At 50.5% G+C, this 13,473-nt stretch overlaps 6 protein-coding genes across 6 annotated transcripts; 2 read left to right on the forward strand and 4 right to left on the reverse strand.

The window, feature by feature from the left end:
• Positions 1-235: 235 nt before the first annotated feature.
• J7T55_009947 (HET-domain-containing protein) lies at positions 236-2,107 on the reverse strand (the record flags this gene model as incomplete). The annotated part of the gene is made up of 1 exon (XM_053143915.1): positions 236-2,107. One exon carries the CDS (start codon positions 2,105-2,107, stop codon positions 236-238), a length of 1,872 nt encoding a protein of 623 aa, XP_052993465.1.
• A 1,091-nt stretch (positions 2,108-3,198) lies between these two features.
• J7T55_009948 (uncharacterized protein) lies at positions 3,199-5,418 on the reverse strand (the record flags this gene model as incomplete). Its single annotated transcript, XM_053143916.1, has 5 exons — positions 3,199-3,987; positions 4,104-4,378; positions 4,474-4,867; positions 4,949-5,310; positions 5,409-5,418. The coding sequence occupies 5 exons, from the start codon at positions 5,416-5,418 to the stop codon at positions 3,199-3,201; spliced, it is 1,830 nt and encodes a 609-aa protein (XP_052993466.1).
• A 1,033-nt stretch (positions 5,419-6,451) lies between these two features.
• Positions 6,452-8,560, reverse strand: J7T55_009949 (aldo keto reductase; the record flags this gene model as incomplete). Its single annotated transcript, XM_053143917.1, has 5 exons — positions 6,452-6,598; positions 6,726-6,964; positions 7,062-7,207; positions 7,275-8,187; positions 8,353-8,560. The coding sequence occupies 5 exons, from the start codon at positions 8,558-8,560 to the stop codon at positions 6,452-6,454; spliced, it is 1,653 nt and encodes a 550-aa protein (XP_052993467.1).
• Positions 8,561-9,305: 745 nt separating this feature from the next.
• On the forward strand, positions 9,306-11,098 carry J7T55_009950 (uncharacterized protein; the record flags this gene model as incomplete). Its single annotated transcript, XM_053143918.1, has 4 exons — positions 9,306-9,440; positions 9,620-9,723; positions 9,785-9,906; positions 9,975-11,098. 4 exons carry the CDS (start codon positions 9,306-9,308, stop codon positions 11,096-11,098), a joined length of 1,485 nt encoding a protein of 494 aa, XP_052993468.1.
• Positions 11,099-11,383: 285 nt separating this feature from the next.
• On the forward strand, positions 11,384-11,989 carry J7T55_009951 (uncharacterized protein; the record flags this gene model as incomplete). The annotated part of the gene is made up of 1 exon (XM_053143919.1): positions 11,384-11,989. One exon carries the CDS (start codon positions 11,384-11,386, stop codon positions 11,987-11,989), a length of 606 nt encoding a protein of 201 aa, XP_052993469.1.
• A 132-nt stretch (positions 11,990-12,121) lies between these two features.
• On the reverse strand, positions 12,122-13,343 carry J7T55_009952 (uncharacterized protein; the record flags this gene model as incomplete). Its single annotated transcript, XM_053143921.1, has 2 exons — positions 12,122-12,501; positions 12,593-13,343. 2 exons carry the CDS (start codon positions 13,341-13,343, stop codon positions 12,122-12,124), a joined length of 1,131 nt encoding a protein of 376 aa, XP_052993470.1.
• Between the last annotated feature and the right edge of the window lie 130 nt (positions 13,344-13,473).

Raw genomic sequence — 13,473 nt, forward strand, 5'->3', positions numbered from 1 at the left:
TATGGCTTTTACTTTCGATTCTGGGGACTCCAGAATTCTCTAAGGCACCGAAATGTCTTGAATAGTCACACAAGATCTCAGTCAATATACATCTTCCGCTACATCGGGTCTGTTACTTGAAGCTATCACTAAAGGTGCTCATATAAGGACGTCCATTCAAGACGCTCAAAGTTAAATTCCCAACCACCATGACTCTAATGGGCTGCCATAAATGTTATACATTTCAAACTTTGATTCACACAAGCTTCACTTGTCGCCTGGTTTCGATATATGCGGGTGCATTCGCCATGACGTCTTTGTCACAAAGACATTCCATGTAGCCAACTCTCTCAAAGGCACCAGGTACTCTTTTTGAGGCCCGAATCGCCAGACCAAGGAGTAAGAGAACTTCCTGCACGGGATATACTGCTAACCTCGTGACGATAGAGCCCTGTATAGGCAGAAACAAGTACGATGTATCGAGGCCATGATCTTCCAGTACCGCGACTCGATTCTCCCCGGGAATGTCCGCCCAAAAGTGTCTGACGCACATTTCTGGGCCTGGAAATGTGAAAGGATCTTCAGCATCTGATGTGCACCCCGGTATGTGCTGTAGTCTCGCTATAGGCCCTACGACGACAATGTGTCCGCTCAGTGGTGGAAGTAAGGGATTTCCTTCGGGGTAGGTACATTGTGCTTCGAGAACCTCAAACCCAGGCACGCTGAATAATTTGTAGTCTTCGTCAAATTCGGGCATGAACTCGATGTTGAAGCCGTGCCGCTGCTCCAGATGGAGACCCATCTGCACCTTGGAAGCCCAGCTCCAGGAGGGTGCGTAGTATACCTCATGCCCCCCTTGCGAGCTTGGGGGCTGGACGGCCCACAGGAGCATTGAACTGAGTTTCTCCTCCCACATGCCGGCGAGGTACGTTAAACCATACTTTCGGCCGATGACTGATGCGAGCCCGGCGACGGCTGGCAAGATGTCGGATTTAAAGGACATGTCTCTGGTAGTGAAATTCTCGACTAGCTCTTTCCAATGGGATACTGGGTCATCCGAGAGTAGTCCGGCCCCAAAATTCAGGGCCCTTCTTTGTACAGCGTTGCCGCTGGATTCATATGATTCTGAGAATTCTTTGGCACACTCGCAATCTCTCGTCTCAATGCACTCCCAGCCCAGTTCATAAGCGCCAAAATATAGCTTACGGGCCGACAGAAGGCGTTCTTGGTAGGTCCATGCCCTACGTTCCACCCATGTTGTGTCGTCACCGGACGGACCGTGTGTGGCCAGATGGTTGTCCATCTTCTCATTGTTGTACATCGGGTGCGAGAAGCGCCGTGCGAAGTGCTGGGATCCGCCAACGAGCAGTTCACGCTGGCACCAGTCAGACCTCCTCTCCGACGACGATAGACCCGCAAATGCGTCCTTCCCAGCGTCTGCAACAATGGTGATCACGGCGTTCTGGTAAACGTCCCCCATGAGCGTGGCCTCCTTCGCCCAGTCCCTGGGCGAGTCCTGGATGATGCACAGAGAGTCGATCCATACGTACCGCATTCCCAGCCTCCGTACGAAATCGATGACATCCAGGAAGGTCTGAGGCAATAGGCCCGGCGCGATAGCCCGTTCAAATTCAGGCATGTTAGCCCGCAGCAGCCTCAGTGGCTGCTCCTTACCCCAGCAGTGACTAAGAGCCACATATTCATGTCCAGTGGAATTTTCAGCCATGAAAGACGCTTTTAGTAGCTTCGGTGCTGTCTGGTCGTCGCCAACATCGATGAGGCGAGTCGGAAGCCAATTACTGGGGAGGGAATTGGGTTTCGGACACTTGGAGTGTGAGGATAGGCACTGGTCTAACCAGGAGCGCGCCAGCCTTACGCAGTCGTTCGACAGAGCGTATGACTCAGTTTTTCGTGGTCTTGATATCCAAGGCCACGGTGATTGGGGACTAACGCTGGAGTCAGCGATTACGCGGCGCAGGCTACGAGGCAGCATCTCCAAAGAGAAAGGGTCAGCTGCGAACTGACTGTGTGGTGAAGACCTCAATATAGCTTCTGGAGCTTCTTTCCTCGCCCCAGTGCCCATTTTCGTCGCAGGGCAGAAGTATGAGGGCATCCCGTGGCTGGCCATGGCCGTGACGATTGTGACGACAAAATTCGAGGGCGACAGCGCTCAGAGAGTCCAGTGGCCAAAATGCCTCGATAGCTGTAGCCACTAGCGTGCAGCTTTGGCAAGCCCCAGAATCTCTGGATGCTGCCAGTTCTGGTGTCTGAATGGCATTCCAAAGACCAGGATTGAGATTACGGCATACAGGGCAGTAATTCGGGCTGTGTTCACAGCGTCGGCTTCGCCGCTGGTTTGCAGAGCGCGGCATGGCATCGGGGAGGTGAGATTGGCGACGTACTGAGGCATGAAAGGGACAAGGAACGTCAGAGAGACACAGAAAGGCCCACCGTGGGGTGGAATCTCTTGGTCCGGTTCTCATGAGGTATTTCGTGAGAGTCTCACGTTTGCGCCATGCCTTTTTGCTCACGTCAGACCTTTCACAATTGTGTGTTTTCGTGACCTGTCACTTTGACCGTCCTGCATGTCTGCCCAACGGTAGCAGATCGAGGGGTGGCTTTTCACACGCATGCAGATTATGCGAAGCACCATTATATCCGGGCGAGCGCGGGAGATCTATGATCAGCATCTCTACACCGAGTGAAAGGCTGCTACATGATTATTTGAGATGGATGAGCACTGCGCCAGTGAGCGGTGGACCAAGCACAAAGCTTTTGTGCAACATTCCTTTTTCTCATGGTGGGTATTTTGTGACATGCGTTTTATCTTCAAAGATCTATAATGAGACTTGCATCTGAAAAGACTGAGGAGATCGTTGAAGGACGATGTTGATTCTCAGGAAGTTTAAAGTGTTTGATTTCTGTATGCCGTATAAAAATTCAATATCTAGGTATAACCGAAGAATTTGTACTCTACATTGCTGTCTTTATCTCCATATTCTTGACTAGCAATATAATTATAGAAACTTGGCAATTCAGTTTGTTCATCTGAATATAGTTTATAGATTTTTTTCATTCTTCGAACTCCTTTATCCCACCAGATCGATCATGGTTGTAATAAAACAATAGACATGGTACGTTGTAACAGAGTACAATCGATTTGTTTAAAAAGAGTATATTGGAATTAACATTAAACTTCTTTTACGAATTAATGTCATTTTAAAACTCATTATGCTGCGGCGTTGCACGATACGCCGGTGGCAGGATGCCCTTAATCGCGGCCGTGATCTGGAGTGCCAAAGTACGGGAGTGCCAGCGATGCTGCGACGTGAAACCGCCCATGACCCAATAATTCTCGACATTGAGATGCCGCTTCCACATACCACGGATCTCGCCCTCAGCATCGAGCCCCCATGTGGCGTCCAGACGTAACGCAATTTCACGGGCTTCATCGTTTCCACCCATTATCTCAGCAGAGGTGTCAAGCACATTCTTATCAGCGAAACCGGTACACCATATAACAGCATCTGTGTCCAGCTCTGATCCGTCGCTGAATTTCAATCCAGAGGCCGTATACGCAACAGGCTCCACATTGGCCTTGACTTTGGCCTTGCCTTCCGTGATCAGCTTTGTGGCTCCAGTGTCGACGTAGTGGCCACCGGCCCGCTCCAGGAGGTTGTGTAGGAGGTCCGCATCAGCATGGGCACTATCGAGGACGGGGAAACCCGCTGCAGCCAGGGCCTCGTACCGATTGGGCTCCTGGGAGGCCAGCAGTCCAAACAGCCCACGACCCAGCTGGCTGTCGACAACTGTGGGCGTAGTCTGGAAGAGCTTATCGCCAATTTCCACGCCCACGTCGTACGCCCCGAGACTTCGCTTGTCGCAGATGTATTCAAGCGGCACTATGTATGTCGGTGATCGAACGACCATGGTTGTCTTCAAGCCGGTAGCATGGCAGTCCTCGAGGACATCGAAGGCTGTATTGGCAGACCCGACAATCACGACGGACTGTGCAAAGATAATCAGCCGCCAAAAGTAACAAGGAAAGGTATGCAGTAACTTACCTTGACTCCCTTCTCCGCCATCTCTTTTCCGTTTTTATACCGTGATGAGTGGATACTCACGCCACTATATAGTTCTTCGTTTGCCACCGTTGGCACATATGGCTTCTGAGACCCAATACCCGTTGCCTGGACTAGATGCTTGGAGACAGCCGTGCGCTCGCCGGCCGGCGTGAAGAACTTGATAGTCCATTGTTTTGACGTTTCATCAAATTTGGTTGACAAGATCTTGACAGAGTTGATCATATTCAATTGGAAGGCAGCTACATATTTCCGTAGCTGCTCTGCCAAATCGTCCTTGGTGAGCAGGTACGGGCTTTGAAGTTGCGTAGCATACTCTGGACCCCCAAATTAGTCCTTTGTTAATCGAAGATAGCTTTGAGCGTTTCAAGGTCACGCGTTCGCTGAATTGTGTGTGCGATCTGCTACTCACTCATGTAAGGTAATTCACAGAAGGAAGTCGGGATGTGGAACTTCATGCAGTCGTATCGTCTGGCCCAGTTGTCCCCGGCTCGGGCGTTACGCTCGGCAATGATAGTATCGACGCCCATGGCCTTGAGGCGTGCAGCGAGGGCCGCGGCTGCGTTTCCGCCTCCGATGATAAAGACATCGGTCTCCAGCGTGTTCGGGCCATCGAGACTTCTGCCAGGTGCTTGAAGCAGGGACTCGTCCTCCGGTTGCAAGTCAAGGCTTTCTAGCCCAGTGCAGAGGTTCCAGATCTTCCAGTGGACATCGCCATTATCCTTGATGGGCAGCAGCAACATTCTGCCCCAGCACCGTGCCCCTGGCGAGTTAGTTCTAAAACTCAGATCACAGTCGATAAATTGCTAACAAATATCGTCAGCTTGCTCACATCCATATGGAATCATTCTGCTACGAGGTATTGGCTGTGAATGCATTCGACTAACCAGGACCGGAGTGGCTGGGATAAACTGAGGAGCACCCTCAAGCTTGATACTTTCAGTCAGCCCCCGGAGCTTCTTGGTCTCCAAGAAACTCTCAGCTATGACAGCAGGGGCTGTGAAGGTCCGGAGATGATAAGTTAATGCGAGCTGATCTCTCCAGTTCGCTTGTTCGGGAAAGAAGCATTTCTTCAGCTTCTCCGCATCTTCGGCGGTCAGGGCGGCATTGAATTCGTTGAGCACCGCGAGTGCTTCCCGAAGAGGCACAGAATCACCCATCGAGGCTGGGTCAAGCGTCCCGGGCGCAATCACAGGCAGAGGGGCTAGTGCCACCAACTGTCGCAGTTCAGCCTTGGGAGGATATTCATCTTTGAATGAAGTGTTATTGGTGCCTTGCACTCCCAGGTAGGTTTTAATTAGCGCGACACCGATCAGCCAGATTTTTGGGCGCCCTGTGCAGACTCACTGGAAGCCATCTTGTGTTTGTGTGTGCCGGATACCCTTGGACGTAGTCGATGGGAAGGTGTTGACCACGACAGTGGAAGTAGGGATGCACTGTTTGTTGTATGATACTATGTTCATGAAATGCAACGCTGTCAATCTGTTGCCTGGCGGGGATCTACACTGATGTTGTATCCCCACTCAAATCGACAAAATTACTGGGTGTTGTCCTTATCCGAAAGGTGGATTGCCGAACGTTTTCTCTACAGTTGGCAGTCCAACAGACTGCTCAAGTGGGCGTGGCATCGTGGGTCCATACGACCAATCAAATCAATAGTGTATGAGAATCGACCTAAATCAATGTCAGTTCCAATGATAATATTGAAAACATCTCTTCTAAATCTAACTCTGACATTAGATCGATTCTGAATTACTTCAAAAAATATTCTCTCAAAACCGCCGGCTGGGGCGAGGTACAACAGCGCCTCGATAGGCACCGCTGAGTCCTAGTGATCAACCTGTACAGGCTTCATCTTGAATTTGGATTTGATGTTCTTTTGAACTACCTTTTGATATCACTGAGGCCCATGATTGCCAAGGGGTCGAGACCACTTTCCCCAGGAAGTCAGCCGGACGAGTAACTCTATCTTATTTTGGGACTGGAGTCTCGCCTGAGAGCAGTCTCCTCTCGCGTATGTTTACCAATCTAGCTGCCTAAACAGCAGTCGACGATGTCAGTCGCATAGGCAGTGTGGATTTGATTTACCCTCTCCCAGGGAGGGAATAGATCATATCAATTCCATTCAAGTGGACCCAACTGAGCGGCATATGAAACCAATTCCTTTACACTGACGGCTACGGATTTCCCATTCCATTATACTAAAAGCCCTTATGGGTGTGATGGAGCTGATTTACACCTTTGGCTGGAACGCATGAAAAAATTCAAATGAACATGCTCAAAATGACCCGAGTGCTATGCAAGTCAAACTCACTGTGACTAAGGACAAACTGTATCATGAATGCCTTTACCACATGCAGTATTAGGGCCTGTGGAGTCATAGGCCACGCCTAATCCCGTTTCTTATGTCGTGCTGTGTACTCTTCAAAACAATTCATGACAATGTCGTCTGTGCCACTGTGATAACACTCTCCGCCAGCAAGGATGAGCACGAAAGAGGTACCATCCGTAATGTTCAACGCCAATTCCTGCACCTTCTGGCTCAGTACTGCGAAATAAATTGTGTCATCAGATGCATCTGGGGCTTACCTTGATTCTGCTACCAGTACTTTGCAGTATCAAGCTTTCTAATCCGCTGTAAGCACCGCGTAAATCTACGCTCACGCTGTTGTCCTGTAGCTCAGCAACGTAAGATCCCCCAAGTCCCCACCAGAGACGCTTGATGTCTTGCAGGGGGAAGGTGATCTCCGTACTGGGGTGGCATTGGAATGACTTCCTCCCTGCAACATTGATGAAGTAACTACCCTCTGGTCCGAGGGAAATGCAATCCGGGCATCGTGTATTCCGATCTCTGCTGAGGAATGACCACAGTTGAGGATACTGTGCTCGAATGGCACCATGGTCTAGTCAGATTTGAAACTCGTCAGTAGTCGCATTCGATACAATGGCGGACTAGAAAAATGTTGTGCAGATGCTTGATTAAGTGCCTACAGGACTCACAGTAGCATCGGGGAAATATACTGCCTTTGTGGTAGTGCGTATAATACGACAGGCCCTCTCCAAGAACGATGTGCTTGATGCTGATTCTGTTGGTGAACGACTTCTCGAGTCGAACCAAGCTGTTTCTTGTCGAATCGGGTAGGTAACTTAATGAGGGAAGACATTAGCCTGCAAGACCGCATGCATGACAAACTTCGACTGGACTAGACTCACGACTTGGTGTAAGCTGGTCCGAGAAACGAGCAATGACGACCCCTCAGGCTGAGGCTAAGAAGCTGACTGGCCTTGAAGGCAGAGTGTGTTTGAAGCGGTACAAGACTGGGATGCCTGTCGTGCTGAGCAGCACTCTCTGAGGCTGCAGTCTGTAGGGTGCCAATATCAGTGTTGCTTCCACTCCTGACACTGTATTGAGTTGAGAGCCTCCTCAACTTCTCGTCTTCTATCTCAGCGACAGCTTGGTCATACTTCGTTCTTATCATTTGTTCCATATTCGCGGACAACGCCTCCTGGTTACGGCGCAGCAATTCTTGTTGCTCCTGTGTATCCGCCATGATATCTTGGAGGTCTTGATGCCGTCTAGTATCCCTCTCCAGCCTAGCTTCTCGAGCGCTTTGGCGATACTCTTCCAGGGCTTGATTGATACGAGTTCTCTCCTTTTCAATGTTGTCACGAACCATCTCTCCGGCTTCGGTGTCCTCAAGCAACTTATTCTGATCAGCAATCTCCTTCTGAATCGTGAGTGCCACTTCTTCAGGCGCCCTCCCCGCGACGGACGGTACGAACATCTCGACCAGTCTTCTGGCAGACTGCGCGTCATTCGTGTGCCTCTCGATCCTACTCCCTCTCGTTGACATCCAACCCCAATATTCATCCGTGTTTCTAAGCTCTTCTTCTCTTTTCTCGCCATCATCCTGACTTTTGAGGCTCTCCCACATGGTCGTGACCAATACAACTTTGCGCAGAGCATGCTCTCCGCAAAGCTTATTGAACATGACGAGATTCTTCCTGGCAGAGCCCTGCATTCGTACATCGCTAATGCGATGAAGGTAGAGTATTCCATGCAACCTAATGCCATTGGCATATGTGATTGATAGCCAGTCAGCTAGTTGTCTCAGAACGTCGGCGTCTGTCATGTTCGTGTCGTCGAACCCCGGAGTGTCAACTAGGTAAATATTTGTGCACTCCGAGTGGGCAAATCGGTAGACAGCACAGTCCCTAGTACCTTGTATGATGCAAGAAGGATCAGCACGGTGATGATGGAAAAGCGGTTAATTGAATGACTGGAACGAACAAGATGAAAGACTTCTCCCGATCTCAGGGCCAACACCTCCTGACACCAAATGCGAAATGAGGGTGCTTTTGCCAGCACCGGTAACACCCATAACCGCAACGAATATATCCGTCTCACGAGGCTCTTGTCCATTGCGGATCTCTGACAAGTCAACTTGGGTGGGAGGATCTGGCTGTGGTAGTTCGTCGTCTTCAATCATCATGGACATTTCGAACTGTACAGTCTCTCAACAACAGATGACACGTATCAGAATGCCACCGACCAGCTTCAATTTGCATGCAAAATACCAAGGGAAGCATGAACAGGCTGTGGGTATGATGGTCCACTCTCAATCACAAGCTTTGACCACATGCGCCGGACGCAACAACAGTCCAATGCGAGAGTCTTCGATTTGTCAAAGCAAGGGGGAATCCTGGTAAAGGTTCCTTTCATTTAGGAAGGACACACAAAAGACCAGAGACCGCAAGGCTGTACAGCATCCACGGTGATTGGGCAGAGATTGTATCGGTGAAAGGTGGGGTAGGACGGAAACGAGCTGAATTAACACGAGAAGTATTCAAATGCCGGAGCCTCATCTTTGCTACCTCCTGAATACACAGTTCAACTTGCCGGTGATACTTATGGCTTGGATCATCGCTTAGTCTCGGCTTGCGTAGGGAATATAGACTGTCTGCTGTAGTGAAACTGTTCAAGTGGTACTGCAGCTAGTGGGGGCCTTGGTGATATTGATGCTACACCCGGAACTGCTCACGGTCCCGGTCTCGAAAGCACGCAGTGGAACAGCACAGGCCCATTCAATGAGCTTTGATTCGTCTCTTGATATTCAGCTCATCTCAAGCAGGGGCAAGATAAGCATGCACGCACAGGCACCGGTCTGCCCATCGCGCCATTTGAGCATGGACGACCGTACTGTGTTCTTTTGGGAATAAAATACTGGTCTCGGATTCCATTAAATGTGGCGTCAATTCGGATCACTCCGCGGTCTCGACCACTGTCCGCGGCGGCCGCTAGAGGTCTGGAAGATGGCGTTTGGTGGGGCCGGGAAGGGAGACAGGGACGAGCTGTGGAGTATCTTGAACATTTCAACGGTACGCACATTCCTGAAGTAACTTGGGCGACGAGAAGGCTTTTGCATCCCACAGGCGCAAGAGCCGCAGTGAGATCAATTGATAAAGGCAAATGTATCTAGCTGCATTGGCAACATCTCTTCCATCTAAAGCCGGCCGTCTAAAATTTCGAACACGATTCCATCATCAATCAAGTACAGATTCATTCTATTCGCAGCCCTTCCCAATCTATTCATCCGATGGATAGCAACAATGAATCTTTCTGGCGCACAGCCTCCCATGCAAACGCAGCCCAGCAGTTCAAGTAAGTTTTGCATGAAGTCCTTACTTATTGTGTAATAGAGACTAAATACTATGTCACATAGTGAGGGTGATATCATCATGGCTGTCATGGGCGTTACAGGAGCTGGCAAGAGCACCCTCATCTCGAAATTAATCGGCGACGACTCCGGGGCTGTGCCTGTTGTTGGCCATGGGCTCCAGTCTGGTGAGCTAAGAGATACAATTGTCATACATTAGTGAGATGGGAAGACTAATTTGGTCATCTTCCCAAAGAGACCAAGCTCACCGACGTATATCAATTCCATCACAAGGTTCACGGCACCATTCACTTGATCGATACGCCTGGCTTTGATGATACCCATGCATCTGATGCCGAGGTGCTCCGAGAGATTGCCTCCTTCTTGTCCTCCACCTATCAGACAAAGGTCAAACTGAGCGGCATCATATATCTTCACCGTATATCAGACAACCGCATCTCAGGGTCTGCCCTTAGAAATCTGCGTATGTTCAAAGAATTGTGTGGTGAGGATGCCTACAAACATGTTGTGCTAGCTACCAGCATGTGGGGCAAAGAAGACCATGAGAAAGCTCTCGGACGTGAGAGAGAACTTGTCGCTGAGGGCGGATTCTGGAGCACAATGAAGGAGCGAGGAAGCTCTGTCATGCGTTGGCTGGGTGACTCTGTCTCGGCGCATGAAATTATTGAGCACCTGCTATTAGCACGTTCTAGGCATGGAGTCGTATCTCTGAAAATCCAGCGAGAGCTGGTGGACGAGGGCAAGAGACTTGTGAACACTTCAGCAGGCCAGGAGGTGAATCGAGAGCTGAGTGAGCTGCGGGAGAAGATGGAGAATGAGCTTCGACGCATACAGGAGGAGAATAAGGAAGCAATGGCGTCGAAGGACATCGAGTGGCAGCAGTCGCTCGTCGAGCAACGGCTCCTGCTCGAAAAGCAGCGTCTCATGGCGGAGCAGAGCCAAGAGGCGCTGAAAGTGGATTTTCACCGGCTGCTTGCCGAGACCGATGAAAAGTATCGAATCGAGATGAGTCGTATATTAGAGGAGCTGAAAAGGGCAGAGGAGGAGATGCATCTGGCTCATAAATTGGGCGAGGAGAAAGACCAGGCGGTGAAGGCGCTCGAAGCCCAGATGTCCGGCGCTGGGACGGCGCAGGAGCAAGCGGAGCTACGAGAGAAGATCATGCGGGAGCTGGCTGATATGGAGGCGGCCAGGACTAAGGAGGAACATCTACGAGAAGAGATAGAGACGAAAACTGATAGGTGGAACAAAATCGTGCTGTGGATGAAGAAGGTGGGAGAGCTGGTTGTTCCAATTCTGGGGGCTGTAGTGGCATCAAGCATTTCGGGGGCTGTTTCAGGGGCGATTCAGTCCTTGTAATGTGTAAAGGTACATGTAGCCCATCATTGCGAACATTCCAGTGGATTTGGTAGCGAATGGAGCTTATAGTGCCACAAGGGGCCGGAAAAAGGCACAGTCAGCTGAACCTCCATGTTGTGCTACTGAGCTGGGACAAAAAGGTGTGCTCATGCGCCACCAAAGATGTATAAATCGTAGATGCAGTCCTGACCCAAGCAAGAAAGCCTTCGAATTTTAGATCTCCTCCCACGATTCTGATAAAAATAGGCTTTGAAGTCATGCCTTCTTGATCAAGCAACGGGTATCATGGACCCCAACCAGTCTCAACCTTCCTCCCTACACCTTGGGCCTTATCCGAGCATTTCACTTTTGTCCGCGTTACTATCACACTCGGCAGCAACAACGCCTCCGTCGGCCAAAATTCTCCTAAAAATTTGCCGTAATGTTGAGCGGGACCTCGATTATGTCACTCGCCTGCAAGAAGAAGTCCAGCTCACCTTGAACACCTATCCTGCGTACCACGCTGATTGGATCGACGAGGTGCGCCGAGCAGCCTCCGAAGCACTCCATCTTGTAAACAAGCACATCGAATCCAAGATGCCCGGGACGCAGCCACTGTCTCTACTCAAAGGAAGTGCGAGCGACCTACAGACCAAAATTGCGAACGTGGTCACTCCCAGCAAGAAGGACACCGAGGGCATTAACAACTTGCGAGCAGACCTGAGCCTGGCCCACGCAAGCTTGATGGGGGCCGCGGGATTCATGCAACAAATAGCCCTTCGACAAGGTGAGCTCACGCTAAATAGGACGCAGCTCCATCGGTTCAGGACTCTGTCATCAGGATCAGAGGGACAGGACACGAGCCAGAGCGTGGCCGTAGTAACTCCAAGGGAAACATCAACCCCGGGATAACATAATGAATGTCCTGGACAGACGACTTTGGGAGTATTTGGGCATCTACCATGTATCATTGATATCTCTGGCACTGGTAAATGGACAGCTGAGCCTTTTCATGAAAGCCATTTGACGAATCGATCAAATAGTCTATAGCTGAGGCTCTCGAATGGTCCCCCAAGAGGCTGCGTCCATGGCCTCGGGCGGCAGAGACTTCTGCCTCAGCCCCGGGAACACCTCGACCTTCCGACGCCAGAAGAATTCAGTAACATTTCTTTGGGAAAACATGTGAAGTCCAAGTAGTGCAGCCTTCGCAACGAGCTCCCGAAGTACATCAGTCTCCCTCTCCTCGGTGCCCTTTCGCCTGTATCGTAAAGGGGCCAGCGCCTCTCTGATGTTTGCTGCTTCACGATTGACTGCTTCGTATAGTCGATTATGGGGAACTACGGCTACTCTATCTGGAGTATACGTGTTGGAAACGAGGTAAGATGTCATGGCGCGCCATGTGTGTTGAAATGCCGGTGTATTGCCTGTTGTGTAGTGATGTTGAATGTCAATATTTCTACTTCCCCAACACACAGTCACAAAAGTTTGCACCAATTCATTGAGACTGATACTTACGATTCTTTTTTTGCCCGCTCATGATAGCCTGGTATGTTCTCATCACTTCGGGAGGCAGTAGTGTGGATGCCGGTGCGCCTGCTACATCAACTCTAGCAGCCAGGAATCGAGCAACAAACATGCGAAGCGTGATAGATCGACTGCTCCTACTGTGCAACTTCTGCTTCCAATCCACGCTGAGACCCCCGGCGAGCTCGCTCAGTCGATCGTCATCTAGAGGCGGAGACTTCGGTGAGCCATCCCAGTCAATATAATTGTCCAGGTAGTTCCGAATGGCAGTTTCGAGCTGTGATGCTTCCTTTGCTAGGTCTGCGTGGGTTAGAGCCTGGGGCAGAGCGTCTTCCAGACGCTCAAGTGCAGCAGATAAGGTGCTGGTCGCGGGTCTGGCTGCGTATCGGGGAAAGGAATAACTGTTGGAAAGCTTTCGCGTTTTCCTCTGTTCCGGAGATCGTCGTCGTGTCTTGAGCCAAATGAAACCCATGAACAGTGCAACGAGCGCTCCAGCAAACGCAGAGCCGACACCAATTCCGGCGGCAGTGCCCTTGGAGTATGTGCAATTGCAAGAGCTGTTACTCCCATTCGTACTGACATTGCTGGAAGTCGAGCTACTTGTCACAGTCAGGGTGCTTATCGAATTCAGGATGCTTGTCGAAGTCAGGATACTTGTCGAAGTCAGGATACTTGTCGAAGTCAGGATGCTTGTCGAAGCCGCGCTGCATGTCGCAGCCGGGCTGCCTGCTGCGTCACTCATACAGAAGGCAGGTGTTGCAACAGAGAAGGGGAGGGAAGGGAATAATGATTATTCAGGATTTGCCGCTGTCATGGATGTACTTGTTTAAGACGGGCATGAACTTGTTGATTTAGCTTTTCTAGGGAGCTGA

The sequence above is a fragment of the Diaporthe amygdali genome, assembly GCF_026229845.1.
Source record: "Diaporthe amygdali strain CAA958 chromosome Unknown NODE_15_length_991109_cov_64_707514, whole genome shotgun sequence".
NCBI classification, from domain to species: Eukaryota; Fungi; Ascomycota; class Sordariomycetes; order Diaporthales; family Diaporthaceae; genus Diaporthe; species Diaporthe amygdali.